General features: G+C 43.7%; 1 protein-coding gene across 4 annotated transcripts in view; it reads right to left on the reverse strand.

The window, feature by feature from the left end:
• Window positions 1–19,824, reverse strand: part of PPP1R12B (protein phosphatase 1 regulatory subunit 12B) — a 177,694-nt gene that overhangs the window by 28,533 nt on the left and 129,337 nt on the right. The window contains exons 1-2 of one of the 4 annotated variants that reach the window (XM_084611112.1): window positions 13,118–13,486; window positions 12,749–12,946 (exon numbers count right to left, since the gene is read on the reverse strand). The exons of the other annotated variants lie outside the window; for them this stretch is intronic. Of the exons in view, the coding sequence (XP_084467238.1) occupies window positions 12,749–12,850 (102 nt within the window). The 5' untranslated portion in view covers window positions 12,851–12,946; window positions 13,118–13,486. Of the gene's footprint in view, window positions 1–12,748; window positions 12,947–13,117; window positions 13,487–19,824 lie in introns of those variants that run through there. 4 annotated transcript variants of the gene reach the window in all.

Below are 19,824 nucleotides of genomic sequence, written 5' to 3' on the forward strand. Positions count from 1 at the left end.
TACCCCAGACTGCAGCTCTGCAGAAAGCTTAGAATCTTTTCCAAGGTCATCTTCTTGTGTCCTTCCACTCACAATCATAGGTTTTTTCCCCTGTATCGGGCACGATATGGCCTGATCTGTGGCCCTGGAGAGGTCTTCCATGTCCTCGGGTGATACTCTGGAACTGCTCCTTATGAAGCCAGTCAGGACTCTGGGGAAGTCTCCTCTCTGGGAGCAGACTGTCTGCAGGGCAAGAAGCACACATGGCTTCCACCTTCCTGGGTCTGACCTTGGAGCATTCAGCATCCTCTGCCCCTCCGTGCGCTGCCCAGGCAGGGTCCTGGGGAAGCCAGAGGGTCCTGACCCCAAACTTCGCAGTCAGACATGACTCTTAGCCAGCCAGTAAAACAGAGGTTTATTAGATGACAGGAACACGGTCTAAAACAGAGCTTGTACGTACAGAGAACAGGACCCCTCAGCTGGGTCCATTTTGGGGGGCAGTGAGCCAGACAACCATGTCTGCACTTCACTCCATGTCCCCAGCCAGCCCAAACTGACACTCTCTCCACCCCCTCCTCCTCTGGGCTTTGTCCCTTTCCCAGGCCAGGAGGTCACTTGATTCCTTTGTTCTCTTTTCACCTTTAGCTATCACCTTGCAGGGAGGAAAAGCCCAGGCCATCAGTTGCCAGGAGACAGAGCATTGGTCATTTATGTACAGTGGCCCTTTGCTCTGCAACAATTACACCCCCTTATCCCACCACCTAGAGACTTAAGAAATGTATAGGGGAAACTGAGGCACCTCTACAGTATTCAGAGGAAACATTAAGAACAGTCCCGCTTCGTCTCACACAGTTCCTCCAGGAGCTGGCAGATCAGCAGATGTTCCATGGCCTGTGTTTCAGCACAGTCCCATGTCTGGGTCATTGGTAGCCCCATTTCTGCACAGTGACTTTTGAATGGCCATCTCTTATTTGGAGGTGCTTTAAACAACATCTCCAAGTCAACCAGTCCTTCCTTGTACCTGTTGGAAGGCATTCGGCAACACTGGTGTGCCTTTTGACATCCTCAGCGAGTATTTCCAGCGACGTGTGCCCCATTTCCAGTCACGTGGCCATCGATGATTTTCTAAGCGATTCCATTGGCGCGAGAAAAAGTGGGTTATTTCAGGCAGCTAACTGACATATAGCAGATGTCTGTTCCCTTCGATTTGATGCAGTCATTCTATTTTGCTTGTGACTGATCTGCTGATATCTGGGGGAACAATTCTGGCAAGTGCACAGAGGCTGTTCGCATCTGGTGGCTTTAGACGTCCTGTGATGTAACAACAGCTGTCATTCAGAACAGGGCCCAGCTTCTTCGCATGAGCCTGTCTTTCCCACATGGGACGAGCGTATTTGCCGGTTGAATAGCGAAGTGCAAGTATGGTGGCTCTTAACGTTGCTGGGTTGGCTCCCCTTTTTGAATTTGCAAGTATGCCATTCCCAAGGTCTGAAAGCCTTGGGCGCTTTCCCTCAGAGTGATCCAGTTCAAGTCCTATTTTGAGAGAAAGATCATTAAGTTCCAGGTTTGTCCAAACCTGGAGGAACTGGTACTATAACCCTACTGTAATTAAAAGTTGCAAAACATTTTCCCTCCTAAAACCATGCTTGCAATTGACCACAGGCTTTCGGGTGTGTATGGGAGGGAAGGAATCACTTTTGGGACTGACATTTTCAATGGTTGGTCTTTGTCCAAAGGCCAATCTTGTGTGCGTGAAAGTTTCAGAGGAAAAGGTTCACATAATTTTAAGATAGTGGAAGAAAATACATTTTCCTCCATCGTGAAAAAAAGGTCAAGCATAAATTTTGGAATGGGCTGCAGCCAAAGGAGCTGAACTGTGAAAATCTGTCTGAACATAATCCTCACGGAGGCAGCTTTAACACTAACAAATGGATGAGTATTTTAAAACTGCTGATTGAAAACGTACAGTGGAACCTTTAAGTTTTCAGTTGTGCATTTCAGGAGAGACACACCAGGGATGACTTAGGAAGAGTAAACCTCAGGGCAAATTAAGAGGCAAAAACTGGGCCAGTGTCACTTGTTCAAAGACAGACATCCAGATGTACTAGTCAGCACCCCAAAACGGAGGCAGCTTCTTAAAAGAGCTCAGTTCCCAACACGCCCAGTTTTTTTGAAAATCTGGCCCAATTGCGGGCAGTGAGCTCGTCTGAAATTCTGGCCATATGCTTCCCAAAACTGAATTGGGACAAGTGTCTTACTGATCAACGCTTCTCCCTCCACCAGTTTTCCCTTTGAAAAAGTTGTAGGAAAAATGCAAAAAAATTTTTACTGCAACCATGAAGTTGCATAGTTAAACATTATTTTTAAAGTAAAAATGCAAACGCTACGGGTCCTGGAGCATTAACTCAGCCTCACTGCATACATGATACATGAGCAGTGGAGTGTGGTACATGCTTCAGAGACCTAGTTCCTGCCCCAAATAGTTGAAAATCTAAATTCACACATGACAAGTAAGGGCTGAAAACTTTAACCTCCTAAAGAGGAAAGAGGTGGGAGGCGGGAGAGAAGAGGAGGAGGAGAGTAGAAGGACAAAAAGGTTACCACTGTACAGCGCAAGTTACTCAGTAAGACATGTACATGTAAGTCTGGTATTTCCCATTCCTGTTTTTTGTTAAATAGATACCTTACATTATGCTATGTTAAAAGTATGCCCAGGAGTACAATGCAGCTATAACTATCAGAACCTTAACTGTCCTTTTTCTTGGCCATTAACACTGCATTTTCAGATACTATTTTGTCCGTTTTGTCCACTTCGTTCCATTTTCCTCAGGCCTTGCTGAAGTTTAACTAGAAACAATTGCAGCCTTACAACTTCAAACTGTGAGATCATACATCTCACAAGCCAAACAAGGTCCGGTTGGGGCAGTATTCAGATAGGAGAACAATGAAAACCAAGGAGCTGTGTTAGTGATACGGATGGTGATATGCTCCCGAGTCGGTATTAAACCAATATGCCAGCATTTCTTCAGAAAGCACTGAGCCTTAGAAGGTGCAATCTTTTAAAAATGTGAAACCAGAGCATGGTGAAAAGGAGAGCATATTCACACACGCTCAAGTTTCTGGCAAGCCCTATTGCTTGCCCTCTTCCCCTGTAGAGTTAAGATGTGAATCGCTTTATGGTCACGTACAAAGGAACTACTCAAAGCATCGTATGTTGGGGTCAGGTAGCAGCAGCAGCACCATGTTCGGGCACAGTGCAGAGGATGTATTATACTGTCCTTTAGCAACCTGTCTAGCCAATCCAGAAAGGGTACTAATGAGGCCCAGAGGGAATCTCATCCAGTGGAGATTGACTGGTTGGCAGAAAGGAGGGCCTCTGAGGTGGGCTAGTGCTAAGGAACCAAGGAGGCAAACAGAGCAGTATTAGTTATCCTAATATAGCTCTGAACTTTCCCACATGAAGCTATTTCTCTCCAACCCTCCTTGCCCCAGGATATTTCATTGGGCTCTTACTCTGTTCCCATTTCTAATTAAAAAGCAGAGCTAGGTATCGGCAGTTTATTAGCTTGGATGGCAACGAGACTGAGAAGAGCCCGGAACGCCATATGGTTTCGATTTTAGAAATGTGTTCAGATTATGGAACACTGGAGACTTCCTTTAAAAAACTCAAAAGCTTTTACAGATATTAGAAGTTTAGTAAAGTATAATTAAAACCAACCTCCTTATAGAAGGCTTAAGATAAAATGCAGCCCTAAAAGGCAGTGCCAGAAGGGGATCAACCTTTTCTCTTGCCAAAGCAGAAATTGGCCTAACTGCCTTCAATTGCATTCTTCTGTGGCCCTGACCCTGCAAGGATGCGGGAAAACATCTAATATTTACATTTCTTCCAAAGAAAATACATGGGCCAGGAACATTTTATGCTGTATCATCTCCAACTCACCAAGCTTGGGAAAAACTGGGCTATTCTGGGATGTTTTGCACAGGATTTGTTTTGCTGTATTTTTCATAGTGTCCAGTGAATATCCATGATAAAATGACTATCCACTAACGAGATCCTGGAGCATAGCTCAAGCCATACCCCCTTCATCACCTTTCCCAACGAAAAGGCCACGTTTTATGCACCGCCTGTAGTTTAATCTTCTGTTGCCAAGTATCCGCCCAGTGAGCCTCATGAGTTAGGGTTTTAAAACAACTTGGAGCTCACAGACTCATAGACTTTAAGGTCACAAGGGACCATCATGATCATCTGGTCCCGCAGACTGCAGGCCACAAAGCCACACCCACCCACTCCTGTAACAGACCCGTCTCACCTCTGGCTGAGTTACTCAAATCATGGTTTAAAGACTTCACGTTACAGAGAATCTACCACTCACATTAACAAAAAACAGAAGTCACCTGCTTTTAGGGGCATTTCCCTCTTCCCCGCATACGCATAACACGCAAAGAGTTAGGAGGCACTGTTTGTCAAGAGAACAACACACCCCCTCCTTTCACCTTGCCTGTGCCCGCTTCCCACTCCCAAGATTTTATCCAGTTGCTACCACTGGTGCAGCTCCTCTGGTATGACGGTGGTAAAAAATGACAGCTACCAAGGATGCCTTGTTCATACTAGAGCTCTCTCTCACCATTACTACCAAAAGAGGAGCTGCACTAGTAGCAGCTTTGAGGAAAAGACCCAAGACATTACCGTACTGTAGGTTCTCACACCCCTATTCATGCATATACAGATCAGACAAGTATATGATTCAGTTTAATGCCTCTTACCCCACGGATTTATTTGGAATTACATATGTTACTCAAGAACTGAAGAGTGCAGTCTTAGAATGGGAGCAATATAACAAGGACATCCATTCTTAAAGGAATTCCCTACTGGCGAAGAGTACTTAATAATGCTTCTTGACATTATGGTATCTCTGGAAAAACAAGCCTACTGACGTGACAGCTGCATACTTCTGGAGCTTCCTGTTAGCTAGGGAGGAAAAAGAACAGCTTGCCTTCCAATTTTAGGTAAAACCAAACCACCCCCAAATAACCCCCAACCCCCAGTAAACCTGATGCAAAGTATGTTTTCCCAAACTATAAATCAGCAGGCTTAGCTTAATAAAAGCTGCTCTTATAGGAGCACATCAGATGATCATCCAAGAATGAACAGCGGCTTCAGAGACTAGCTGAACACCTTAGATAATTGAACATGTGCTATCCTCATTGTAAATCAGAAACGAATACACACTACTATAATTCTGAGTGACAACTGTGTGTGATTAGTGCACTGCTCCAACCCCAAACTGGGCCTAAAATTCAACAGTAATACTACAGTTTGCATGACTTCCAGCCCCTACCCTCAGTTCCCAGTCTCTTCTCTTGCATGGCCCTTTAGCTTTACAACAGCTGAACTTCATTATCACAAACCCACAGGGATAAAAGTCTGCATGTAAAATGTCAAGCTGGATTGTATTTTAATTTAGTAAAGGCCACAATTCAGAAACCTGGTTTTGTGGCTGTTAATTTTTCTCCCCCACATCCCCTCCCCCCCTTTTTTAAAGCAGATCAGATTTTATTGGTGAAAAATTTAATTTTGCAGAGAAGCGATACAGTCTTAGCCACAACTCTCCAGACATGCAGCTTCAAGAGGAAATAAAAAGCAGGCACCCAGCTGACACAGGAGAGGGAAGGCTTTTTGCTTCTAAATTTCACAAGGTCATAGGTTTGTAAGGCTGTTGCTTCTTCTCTGCTCCCCTCCCCTTCAAACACCACGTCTGGGCTTTTCCAAGTTTTAATATGGGGGATTAGTTAAACATGCATTTATGGCACCCGGAAACTGGCCAGAATTCAAGTTGCCTAAAGCAGAGCTACTCCAGCTTTCTCAGAGGGTGGCACACGCTCCGTGATGTTGCCCTATGAACACTTCCCCTACCTTTTGCAAAGGTGTAACTGTGGCAACTGCAACGATCACATGAAATAATTACACAGAAAAGTAATTCGGAGAATACTGGGTACGTTTAGCTGCCTTCAATGCACTAAATATCTTTCCCTTTTAGAAATAAGTTGGTCACACTGTCCCCTTTCATTCATTTTATTTCTCTCCACTGAGAGCACAGTGTTATCATATAGCTATGTTCAGACCATCAACAAGTGCTCTGGATCACAAGAGGTTCCTAAACAGGTCTGTGAACCACTGCTCTAAAGATCACGAGATTAGCATCGGTAGTTTTAGCTGGCAGCTAAGCGAATTAAGGACAATATTTATTTCTGGAATTGGAGTTAAAAATCGGGCAAAACAAAATGCAATAGCAACTTATGCATTTTGTGGCATTCAAAAGCAATCTTACTTTTACCATCTGTTTTACGACTGAAAAATTGATAAAATACATACACTTATCACTGAAATGTGCAGACATGCAATGAAGATGCAACTGATGCACGTTTCATCATGTTACTTTGGTTAGGGACTACAGTACAATACGGAGGTTGGAGGGGTCTCCTGATTGGGGTAACAGGAACTGAAACAAACTCTTTTGCTTCTCTCTAGGTGGTGAGCATGAAAGCTAAATGGCCAGTTTATAGGCAAGCTGCTTTACAGCTAAAACTGAACCACCAGGCTCTTCAGCAGCAAATAGCCAAGGTAAAAATGGCAGCAGGTCAAATGGAGAATTTTAAAAATCAGAGATAGGATGCTGGGTTCCACTCTGTGACCAATCACTGACTACGGTAGCAAAACAAACTTTTACACCAGACTAGAATTCTGCCTGTTAGATTTTGCTCATTTGTACAAGAGACTCTCACACTTCATCAGAAAGTCTCCCATTATTCCTCCCTTGCTCTCACCAATAAGGGGTAAGGGAACATCATAGAGGCAATTCAAGTGATAGATGGATTATAGGTAGCTAGAAGGCCAATACATTTCCAGATACAGCCAAGTTATACATGGAAAGTCACATGGAAAAGCTAGTGCAATGCTCAGGAATCGGAAAAGTGACTAAGTGTGAAGCAATTCCTTACTCAGACATCTAAGCACCGGCTTTGTTGGGGAGCAGCAGAATTGGAATTGAGCAATGTTCACTGGCGTACAGGAGCAAAGATACATACACCAAGGAAGAAGAGTTTTGTTTTATGTTAAAATAAGTGAATAGCTTCAATCTATGACTAGTCTGTTTCTAGACTTTCACTCCAGGACCTCTGGTTCCAAAAAAGCACTCATCCCCCTTTATACCCTGATGGAGCTAACTGGATCCATCAGCACGACTTGACAGTATTCACATTAAAACCCAGTACTGGTGACTCAGAGGAGCCCTGCAAATCTACCTCTATCATCAGTCTCCATACAGGCCGACAAAAGGGATTCATTTTGCGACACACATCCATATAAGACGAGTCTCTCCGAATCAACTGTTGCTCTCAGATGCAGTGCTGGATTCTTTAATTGTGCCCACCACATCATGCTGTATCTTAGATTTGGTCTTTAGAGTATCTTGGAACAGTTCAGGCTGCAGGTTCTTAGTGCAACACAGCCAGGGCCGGCTCTACAGTTTTTGCCGCCCCAAGCGGTGAAAAAAACTGCCGCCACGGGCGGCAAAAGGGAGAAGCTGCCGCCGATTTGCTGCTGCAGCCGGCAGAACCGAGGAGCTGCTGCCGAACTGCCGCCAAAGGACACAGACTGCTGCCCCTTTCTGACGGCCGCCCCAAGCACCTGCTGGGAACGCTGGTGCCTGGAGCCCGCCCTGAACACAGGAACATCTCTATATCATTTGTACATCTTCTGGGCGATGCACTCTCTAATTAGGAGACCGTGTTTTGACTGGCTCAACGTCCCTGAGAAAGGATATCCATAAACTCGCCTCCTAGACCAGAGATAAGCCAACGAGGATGCAGAAAAGTAACACTGACCAAGTTAGCTCTCTAGAAAGGCTACAGGTTACTGTATTTGATGCTTAACAGGATAACTGCAGATAGCATATAAGCTACTGCACTCTAAACAGTCAGCACTCCTGGGGTAAAATGTCAGGAGATCATTTATTTTTTATCTAGTTCCAATTTATCGCAATTAGAATAATCCACCAATTCATTTAGCAGAGAACCCAGAGATTTTTTTCTCTAGGAATATTTACACAAAGTAGCCTTTTCTATAATTCATTTGCAGTTAAGACGTAAGTCAAGTGACACTTAAGTAGTTTTATTTAAGAATAAACCTGTAACCATTCATATCTGAAACAGGATTAAAAAAACTGTCACATGAATAAAAGCCCTCACAAATCGAACAGTGCAAAGGGACCATCAGATCTGTTTGTACTCAAAGCTATTCCAAGGCTGTAATCCAATCAAACATTTCTACCGATGTCTGAGTGCACAAGGAGAGAGATCCTGGATTGGAAGCGACAGAACTCTGGTTTTGATTGTATATTCGTACAAATAAGATTTTATGCTGTTACTCATGTTTTAATATCTAAAATATGCTGCTCTTGTCTCTGTGCAACACGTTTGCACACTGAGTCGTTATTAAGTCCATGAACTAGCCTTTCTCCTTTTAAGACCTGGGTTAGAGTTTAGAATCACTTGTTCACATCACTAAACCACCATGTAGCTTGGTGTACTTCAGTACACCCAGAAGCCTCTGCTCAAGAGAACTCCAGGGCTGAACTGGGAGAATTCTAGAGATACGAGTGGGAGCAAGTTGAGAGCCTTTGCCATTCTCCTCCCAACCAGATGCCACCAGATCAAGAGTCTGAGATCAAGCATATGGTCCACTCACGGTGGAGACTGATTCTAACCAAGTTACTAGTGCACGCCCCACTGTGATAATACTTAGCATGCACATAGCACTTTAGATGGTCACCACTTCAGAGAGGTGCATTGAAATCAGTGAGCATGGAATAAAGCTGGAGCATCTTGAAATGTCATAATTAAGGCAAAGAAGATGAGAATTCTGTTGGACAGTTCAAGGACTAAGTGGCCAATATGGAGGACTATTCCAAGATCTGACAGGAAAAAGGAACCTGTACTGCGACTGGCAATCTGGGAAGTAACCAATATGTAGTATCTTATGGACAATGTGCAGCAAAAAGACAGCATAGATTAATGCTAGTCAGGGAAAGTACCACATGACTAAATGAGGGGTACAAACATAACTGATGGATTTAAAGTCACTGAGCTACTGACATGGTTTTTTGCAGCGAGTCTTGAACAAGATGTGTGGATCATTAGAAAGTATTGAGGACCTTATAAATGAAAATAGCTATTGATATAGCTAATACAGGTAAGGAAATACCTGAAAAAGCTGAATATACCTAAGTCAGCAGTTTGGGAGGATATGCATCCCTGGGCATTGAAAGACTTGGCTAACTGGTAATTATTTCTGGAAAAAGAAAATCATAGAGAAGCAGGTACCAGGGAGCTGGAAGACATGTTTAACTCTAGGACAAAAAGAGGTGGGCCATTTTGGCCTTCAAACAGCATACCAGGGACTTTTAAAAGACTTTAAATTAGACTGCTGACATCGTAAGCCCCAATATTTCCAACCTTGCCTGTCTTGCTCTGCGCAGGTTTTCCACACGTGTAATATTCAGCCTCTTGATATTGTGGAGTTACCTAACACTGAAGTAACCTACTAGATCTCTCCTAGAACAAACTCTTGTCAGTGATGGTACAAATACTTTATATGAAAAAGGTTCTGCTGGGGGAGAAGGAATTTGGTACAAAGTTTCCCCATGAAGAAGCTGCCATACAATTCCCACTATTATTTAATTTGAAGCTTTGGACTGTTATGCCAACGGGATATTAATTTAGATCACCAAAATCTGAATTAAAGTAAAACTAACTACTTAATTTTCTTTTGGCAAGCTGGGACATTGAGGTTAGCTGTGGTTACTCTGGAAGGCTCGATAGGATTTGTTTGGCTACTCCCACACCAACACTGTTGTGAACCGTCTTAGTATATGAAACAAAAAATAAAACATTTCAGGATTACTTGTCCTTGAACGACACTGATGTGCCTAGGGAACAAGGACGATGGATGATCTTGCATACCATAACACAGTGTGCTGACATAGGAGGTTAGCTGAGAACTAAGTGTTGGAATTCATCCGGAATTACCTCTACAGTCTTTTCAGTAACTGCAGTGATGCTCCGTGTTTTGCAGTATGTTCCGCTTCTTATTGTTTGTAAGAGTTTATAATGAAGTGATGTGATCCCATGTCTCTGTTTTGTGATTACAAGAGGTCTTCCAAATTTAGGGTGAAAAGACAACTTGGGTGACACGGTATCATAACACAAAAGGAGAGACCACAGAATCTCAGATGAACATAAAGCCAACTATGTATTGGTGTTGATAAATTCACTTTTCAAATGTCATTAGCTATAAGGCCTTAAGATTAGACAAACCGAGAGGATCATGCAGTGCTCCCTGCTGTATTAAGATTGTCGTCAATTTTTTTTTCGAGTCTGGGAGTGGTACTGTGAGAAATACCCAAAGTAGGCCAAGTCAGTTAGCTAAATCCAACTTGTTTGGGGCTGTTATGCTTCATCGGAAACCTCTTCAGTAATTAACCATTGACATCCATTGCAGTAACGAGACAAAGTTACTTCTGACTGTCCTACGCTGAACCGTAATAATGCTGTTGTACTTGCAGTCAGAAATCTTTGCACTGACAAGTATCCCTGTGCTCTAGCAGGAGCAGTGGCCTCACTAGTGCTATGAGAGCACTTCTCCCCTCATACAAATCCTCTGATTAGTGTTACAATCCCAAGTGAGCACTCTTCTGGGGCAGGTGATTCTAGATCAGAGACTGAGCCACCTGTCAGCTCCCACTCGGTTCTGTGATCTGCAGCTGAGCCACCCAAAGAGGCTGTGCTCCTCTTCGTGGTTACTCCATATAAAACAAGGAGTTCCTAATCAATCTTATGGGTTAGGTAGCCAGAGGTAGCTCGAGTGTCTGTGACCACAGCACTGACAGCTGCAGCCAGATGTGCATGTCATATGGTTCCCAGCACAAATGGTTGAGGAGGAGAGAATGAGTCAGCTTGGGTCTGAGAAACAATGTGGACATTGACCTTCTCTAATAAGTGGATGACTGGAGTATTTAACCATTCATTTCAGTCTCCAGTTTAGAAGAAAATTTAAAAGGCTCTCCATGCACTATTTCCCCTCTTTGTCAATTGATTGTGCAGATGCAGTTGCAGAAATTGAACATTTGAAAAAAGACCCGTTCAGTTTCATGCAGCTTTGGAGGAAGATCAGATACTCCCTGAGCTCCCAAACTAGCTCTCTGGCTCTGACAATAAGCATCTAGAAGGTCCCAGTAGATGCAGTAATAGAACTGATTGCCAGCATTGGAGACTGACTCCCAGCGCTACAGGATTAAATTTCAGAGTAACAGCCGTGTTAGTCTGTATTCGCAAAAAGAAAAGGAGTACTTGTGGCACCTTGTGTGTGTGGTTTTTGGAGGGGGGTGAGGGGGTGAGAGAACCTGGATTTGTGCTGGAAATGGCCCACCTTGATTATCATACACATTGTAGGGAGAGTGGTCACTTTGGATGGGCTATTACCAGCAGGAGAGTGAGTTTGTGTGTGTGTGGGGGGGGTGAGAAAACCTGGATTTGTGCTGGAAATGGCCCAACTTGATGATCACTTTAGATAAGCTATTACCAGCAGGACAGTGGGGTGGGAGGAGGTATTGTTTCATGGTCTCTGTGTGTATATAATGTCTTCTGCAGTTTCCACGGTATGCATCCGATGAAGTGAGCTGTAGCTCACGAAAGCTCATGCTCAAATAAATTGGTTAGTCTCTAAGGTGCCACAAGTCCTCCTTTTCTTTTTAGGATTAAATTTAACCACCAGGGGCAAGCAGCTAAAGATTTATAGTGTCAATGACTGTTTCCCATAAGGAGATAGTGGTTTCAATGGCCTTTCCCATCTTTCTGAAGAGGCTATTAGGTCATTAAAATGTAGAGAGACAAGTGCATATTAGTCTTCTGTGACCACTTCAGGCTACCTAGAGATTCGTTTCACCTCTTCAGCCAAAGTTTTCCTGCTTGATATGGTGTGCATAAAATCTTTAGACCACGGGCATGCTGCCTACCTAACAATGTGGACCCCTGGAGAGTATTTTTCACACAACTCCAAAGCCACTAGCAATGTGACTGTAAAAGTTTCTTTTATATTAAGTTTGAAAGTATTATTAAAAGCTGTCAGAGGGATCATCTCCAAATGCAGCGATTAGAAGGAATGGGACAGTGCAAAATTACAGCCACCTCCACCTAGTCATCTCCACCAAGAGGCTATTTTCAAAGTTTTTTAATATGTCTCACTTCACAGAGCTGAAGAGCTGAGCCCAGTTGTACAGCAAACTTCAGTGCATTCACAATATTTAAGTGCATGTGAAAAAACGAAGTGTAGTTTAACAAGCTGTTCAGGTTTTCCCTCATTTCCACTTCAAACACTTTTTGCTAGCAAAGCTTTCAGCCATTTAATGTACAAAGGTTTGTGCCCACTGTGAAGAAACAGAAAGCAGACACAGATAGGGTGACAAAGATTCTCCTAATTATTCAGCCAAGTAACTACCGCATGGGGACTGCGGAGAATACCTTTTTACAGGATTCAAACCTGTTGCTACACAGGAGCTTTCCTGAGTTTATTTCATACTGTCACCCTGTGCGGAGAAGCAAACCATATACTTAGGTCTCCCACTACAAGAGGACAGACTGACATCATTAATCTCTGGCTGTAACCAGCGCTGAGGAGGTCACAATGGAATACAGTAATGAAAACGCTGCTTACTCTGAGCGTCTTTGCAATCGGGGAGGGAGACGACGGGGGAGAGTCAGACTGAGACTTCCTGTTTCGGGTGAACTCCTTGCTCCTGGTGTACAAGGACGACATGGTCCCTCTGAGGCAGGAGGGGGTAGTAACACCTCTGCAAGCAGCAATGAAGTCCAAGTCTTCACTTTCCTTCCGCTATGTGCTGCTGGGTAGTTCCTTCTCCCAAGTTAGATCAAACAAATTAAATCATTAACACAGTTACGGTAATTTTAAAAAGCCTGCTGTTTGCAGTGTGATACTTTTAGGCATCAGAGTGTAGTTTTATAGTAAATGCTGCCCCACAATGCTGCTTCCTGTTCAAGTTGAAGAGAAAGTGTTAAGGAATACCTGTGTTACAGTCCGGGGTGTTGCAGCACCGCCCTCAGAAAAAAAGCCTGCTTTAAGGTCTTCCACAAAAGGATGTTTCCTTTGGATCATCCAAAGCCAGAATGTTACTGACGACCCGCAATAACTGCAGTAGGTAGAACTCCTCCAGTCCCACAAGGGTGAAGCCAGAGGAATAGCTAGTTTTATCCAAATAGGAAGCTTTTGCAAGAAACCTTTTTCACTCCACAGCACTGCCGATAGCTCTTTGCTGTAGCAGCAGAGCAGAGCTGCATGATTTAAGAGAAACAAAACAGAATAAATCAGGAACAAGCACGGTTTCAGAAAGGGGCAGTCCAGATGAAGTTGTGTTTTGTTCTGTCCTCCTCATTACAGAAGCCTTTACACACACACAAAATCTTCCCTCCCCTCTTGCTATTTTCTGACATTCCAAATCCTTACTTGTTCAGCAAGGAATGCTGGAGAGAGGCCAAAGGCAAAGATTCACTTTCAACTTGGGATCTAGGCTGCCACTTGTAGGAAGAAGAAAACACGCAAACTCCCATGGCGAAGAGAGCTCAGAGCTGGAGGTCAGACAAATTCATTACACTATGCAAAATCTAAATTCCAAGCTACTATTTTGTAGCTGGCTAGGTCAAAGGCTGCTCACTTAGGAAGATACGGTAACAGAATAATGATTCAGGCTACCATTAGACAGAATGCAGGCTTACACAGAGCACAACAGCACTTGGAGGACAAGTGGTTTTTTTTAAAAGCTTGGTTAGAGACAGAAGCAGGCAAAGCCGAGCGGTCTGATGTGTTGCCATTCAAACAGGCTTTTTAAAAATAAATAAATAAATAAATTAAAAGGTGTGTAGCTGGCTAGCCCCTTCTCCCTAGATTTTTTTTAACCTCCAAACTCATGCACCCTGCCCTGCACGCTCCCAGTTGGCTTGTCAATTCTGGATACAGCCTTTATTGCACAAACTGGTCTGTTAGGAAGGCTGTTTTTGAATTTTCAGTGCTGGCAAATAAAGAAAAAAACACTTTGCACATTTGAATAAATGCACTTTATAAACCGAGCAAATGCCACTCAAATCCAAATCAAATAAGCACAAACCATCCATTTATTTGAACAACTGCACATGAAGCATCCCTGAGGTGCTCTGGGAGAAGATGCAAGCACTTTGGAGGACTGGATTAGAATTCAAAACGGACCTTGACAAATTGGAGAACTGATCAATAAAATGAAATTAAATAAACACAAGTGCAAAGTACTTTGTTTAGGAAGGAACAATCAAATGCACAGCTACAAAATAGGGAAACAGGCTAGCGGATAGTATTGCTGGAAAGGATCTGGGGGGTTACTGCACACCACAAATTGAATATCAGTCAATGTGATGCAGTTACCAAAAAGGCTAATATTCTGGGGTGTATTAACAGGAGTGTCATATGTAAGATGTGGGAAATAGATTGGTGGGGCCTCGGTTGAAGTACTGTGTGCAATTCTAGATGCCACACTTTAGAAAAGTTGTGGATAAATTGGAGAGTGTCCAGAGGAGTGCAACAAAAATGATAAGGTTTAGAAAACCTGCTGAATGAGGAAAGGTTATAAAAACTGGGTATGTTTAGGCTTGAGAAAAGAAAACTAAGCGGGGATCTGATAAGCGTCTTCAAATGTGTTAAGGGCTGTTATAAGGAGAACAGGGAACAATTGCTCTCCATTCCCGCTAAAGGTAGGACAAGAAGTAATCAGCTTAATTTGCAGCTAGGAAGACTTAGGTTAGATATTGGGAAAAACTTTCTAACTATAACAATTAAGTATTGGCAAAAAGAAAAGGAGTACTTGTGGCACCTTAGAGACTAACCAATTTATTAGAGCATAAGCTTTCGTGAGCTACAGCTCACTTCCTCAGATGCATATCGTGGAAACTGCAGCAGACTTTATATATACACAGAGAATATGAAACAATACCTCCTCCCACCCCACTGTCCTGCTGGTAATAGCTTATCTAAAGTGATCATCAGGTGGGCCATTTCCAGCACAAATCCAGGTTTTCTCACCCTCCACCCCCCCACACAAATTCACTCTCCTGCTGGTGATAGCCCATCCAAAGTGACAACTCTTTACACAATGTGCATGACAATCAAGTTGGGCTATTTCCTGCACAAATCCAGGTTTTCTCACATCCCCCCCACCCCCATACACACACAAACTCACTCTCCTGCTGGTAATAGCTCATCCAAACTGACCACTCTTCAAGTTTAAATCCAAGTTAAACCAGAACATCTGGGGGGGAGGGGGGGGTAGGAAAAAACAAGAGGAAACAGGCTACCTTGCGTAATGACTTAGCCACTCCCAGTCTCTATTTAAGCCTAAATTAATAGTATCCAATTTGCAAATGAATTCCAATTCAGCAGTTTCTCGCTGGAGTCTGGATTTGAAGTTTTTTTGTTTTAAGATAGCGACCTTCATGTCTGTGATTGCGTGACCAGAGAGATTGAAGTGTTCTCCGACTGGTTTATGAATGTTATAATTCTTGACATCTGATTTGTGTCCATTTATTCTTTTACGTAGAGACTGTCCAGTTTGACCAATGTACATGGCAGAGGGGCATTGCTGGCACATGATGGCATATATCACATTGGTGGATGTGCAGGTGAACGAGCCTCTGATAGTGTGGCTGATGTTATTAGGCCCTGTGATGGTGTCCCCTGAATAGATATGTGGGCACAATTGGCAACGGGCTTTGTTGCAAGGATAAGTTCCTGGGTTAGTGTTAAGTATTGGAATTAAGTATTGGAATAAACTTCCAAGGGAGGCTGTGGAATTGACACTGTTGGAGGTTTTAAGTTCAGGTTGGACAAACATCATTCAGGAACAGTCTAGTTATAGTTGATCCTGCCTCAGGACAGGGGGATGCACTAGATGACCTCCCAAGGTTCGGTCCAGCCCTACATTTCTATGATTCTATCATTAAAGTCCTCTCATGTGTTAAAGTAGGATCTCAGTCAAACACAACATGTGTTTGAGAATGTGGGATTTCCCAAGCTTCTATCACAATTGGCAATAGTGCTATTTCAGTTTTCTGAATGGATGGTCATAGAACTCTGGCACATCTGTTTTTGTCTTACAAAGTCTTGCAGTTTGAGGTTCCAAAACAGTATACAGTGATTCAGATTAGCCTATCCTGTGTAGCAACCACAATAAGAAGGTGTCATAACAGCAACAAGGCTGAAGGAGTCCATGTTAGTCACCAAGGTGGAGTTAAAGAACTCTGAATTGCACTCTGTTTTTTCATTTCCTACCGTATGCTGATACACAGCATGGGAACAATGCAGTGATTCATAACCATTCGTGGCCATATTCCTCTGGAGGGGGTGGGGAAACTCTGAATTGAGAGTTTAAGTGCAGTACAGTGATTGGCAGTGACCTTCACAGCTTGATTATTAAAACCAAAGCAAACACTGAGTTCCGTGCTTTCTACATATGCCAATTAAAATTAACTACTCATCTAGAATGCAAGTGGGGCTAGCACAGAAAAAGTGTAAATTGTTGGACAAGATCTAATTTTTGGCTAGAAAGGACAGCATGAGAATCACTCTCCACCACCCCATGAGAAGCAGAGCAAAGTGGATTGGGGGAGTGGGGGAGCAAGAGACTATTTTAAGGTGTAATCACATTCAGACACAGTTACCTAATTTCTTCCCAGCTTCTAAGACTGTTTCCCTTTAAGTTTCCCCAGTGTTATTATCCAAACTGAATCTTCTATCCCTTGTGGTTCCGCTATTCATAGAAACATAGAATATCAGGGTTGGAAGGGACTTCAGGAGGTCATCTAGTCCAACCCCAACTAAATCATCCCAGCCAGGGCTTTGTCAGGTAGGTAGGTAGCTCCCTAGGTAACCCATTCCAGTGCTTCATCACTCTCCTAGTGAAATAGTTGTTCCTAATGTCCAACCTAAACCTCCCCCACTGCAACTTGAGACCATTACTCCTTGTTCTGTCATCTGCTACCACTGAGAACACTCTAGATCCATCCTCTTTGGAGCCCCCTTTCAGATAGTTGAAAGCAGCTATCAAATCCCCCCTCATTCTTCTCTTCCAGTTCCCTCAGCCTCTCCTCATAAGTCATGTGTTCCAGTCCCCACATCATTTTTGTTGCCCTCCGCTGGACACTTTCTAATTTTTCCACATCCTTCTTGTAGTGTGGGACCCAAAACTGGACACAGTACTCCAGATGAGACCTCACCAATGTCGAATAGAAGGGAACGATCACGTCCCTCGATCTGCTGGCAATGCCACTACTTATACACCCCAAAATGCCATTGGCCTTCTTGGCAACAAGGGCACACTGTTGGCTCATATCCAGCTTCTCATTCACTGTAACCCCTAGGTCCTTTTCTGCAGAACTGCTACCTAGCCATTCGGTCCCGAGTCTGTAGCGGTTCATGGGATTCTTCCGTCCTAAGTGCAGGACTCTGCACTTGTCCTTGTTGAACCTCATCAGATTTCTTTTGGCCCAATTCTCTAATTTGTCTAGGGCCCTCTGTATCCTATCCCTACCCTCCAGCGTATCTACCTCTCCTCCCAGTTTAGTGTCATCTGCAAACTTTCTGAGGGTGCAGTCCACACCATCCTCCAGATCATTTATGAAGATATTGAACAAAACCGGCCCCAGGACTGACCGTTGGGGCACTCCGCTTGATTCCGGCTGCCAACTAGACATGGAGCCATTGTTCACTACCCGTCGAGTCCGATGATCTAGCCAGCTTTCTATCCACTTTATAGTCCATTCATCCAGCCAATACTTCTTTAACTTGCTTTCACTTTAACTTTATTCACCATGTTCTGATAGAGACTTATGCTTCAATGTTTGGGCTTGCTGCCTCAACCTGACTGGTTGTGTGTTCTGCCTGGTTTGTTTTGAAATACGGTCATGTGTAAGCAGCAATACATTGTATTATGTAGCTATGTGTGTTGTTCTCCACGGTGATTTGATTGTGACTAGGAACATTTACACAGCTACAATTACAGTGATCTGCAGAATAAGGCATTTCAGAGAAAACACATCTCTGCTAATGTCATGAACAGCCCCTACTGACAGACAGCCCTGACAGTACAGGACCTTTACAACAACATTTCAACAGCAGTTGAGTATCGCAACAGAAAAAGATTCTATACTCAGATCATTCCTGAAGTATAAATATAATGCAGTCTTAATTACACCCAGCCGCTTCTGACAGCATACCATTTCATGCAGTTTGTGCTCCCATCTATATAAGTATTTCAGGGAGAGGCCAGAGGCTAAAGTGAAGTTGGGTACAAACAATACCTACAAACCACTGTGTGGATCTGATTAAAGGAGAGGACTTATACATAATTAATGGGGAAAGCGTGATGAACTCTAACCTAACACCACCGTGTATCAGAAAGACTACGACGAAACCCTTAACCAAACAGTTAGAAAAATGTAAATCTTTTAGCTATAAAGCTTCCACTGTAGATAATTTATTAAGACAAATACCCTTCCTAGGACATCAAGCCTTGAGCAAATTAGAAGAAGTCTTCAAAGGATATGGAGCCAGCAGAAGAAATCTATTCTGGACAACAACCCTGCAAACTCCCTTCACTGTCAGTGGGACGCAGTGCTGGAAGCTGGAAACAGTCTGTAAGATGTTCCCATACGATGAACAGATTACTTAACTCCAACTCCACAACACCTGTGAACACTGTTCCGAAAAGAGAGAAGTGGGAAAGTCTTTTTGAAGAGAATTAGGAGTCTGCTAGCGAAACAATGAAGAGTAGGCAAGATTCAAAGAAAGAGACCAATGGCTTAGCATTTGTCCCATCTCTTCCTAACCACTGCTTTGAAATCCCTATTGCCCTTCAGTTCCAGTTCCTATAGGCAACTACAAATTTACCACCCTCCCCTGGATGCTTGAAATACACACGAGCTCAGAATATGCACCACCCAGTTATTTTGGCACAGCCTAACCTACCAAGGGTAGTGACTCTGAGAAATGTGCGGGCCTTTCTAGATTTTAGGTGCATCATATTCCTGTCCTTTGTCACTGGTGAAGAAGTCTTGCAGCCGTACATTCCATTCTGATCAGCGCTGTAACATCCCATAGCACTTCTGTGGTTGACACATGTAACAAGTCCAGGGCTCTTGCTCTTTTGCCTTGGCTGAGATACCTTGCCCTACCCGGACCTCCAAGTGTTCGACACAGAAGCACCTGCAGCAGCTGGCATCACTACACAGCAGCAGCTCCTGGGTCCACCAGTTCCGCTGCAACTCTGCTCTCCTGTGAGCTGGAGGCTTCTGCCTCAGGCTGCTCTCCTAGCCGGCAGCATCGCGCGGTCGCACCTACTCCTTGCTCCCATGGCTCATGAAGCCTGGATAGTAGTAAGGAGCAGTTCAACTATAGGCTGAGCAAGTGCAGAATGGTGGTAGAATGTGCCTTTGGATGTTTAAAAGCTCGCTAGCGCTGTTGGTCAGTCCTCAGCGCAACCAACATTCCCACTGTTATTGCTGCTTACTGTGTGCTCCATAATATCTGAGAGAGTAAGGGGGAGATGTTTATGGCGGGGTAGGAGGTTGAGGCAAATTGCCTGGCGTCCAATTTTGAGCAGCCAGACCACCAGGGCGATTAGAAGAGCACAGCAAGGCGTGCTGTGCATCAGAGAGGCTTTGAAAACCAGTTTCATGACTGGCCAGGCTTTGGTG

The sequence above is a fragment of the Lepidochelys olivacea genome (genome assembly GCF_965140295.1).
Source record: "Lepidochelys olivacea isolate rLepOli2 genome assembly, chromosome: 21".
Classification (NCBI taxonomy): Eukaryota; Metazoa; Chordata; order Testudines; family Cheloniidae; genus Lepidochelys; species Lepidochelys olivacea.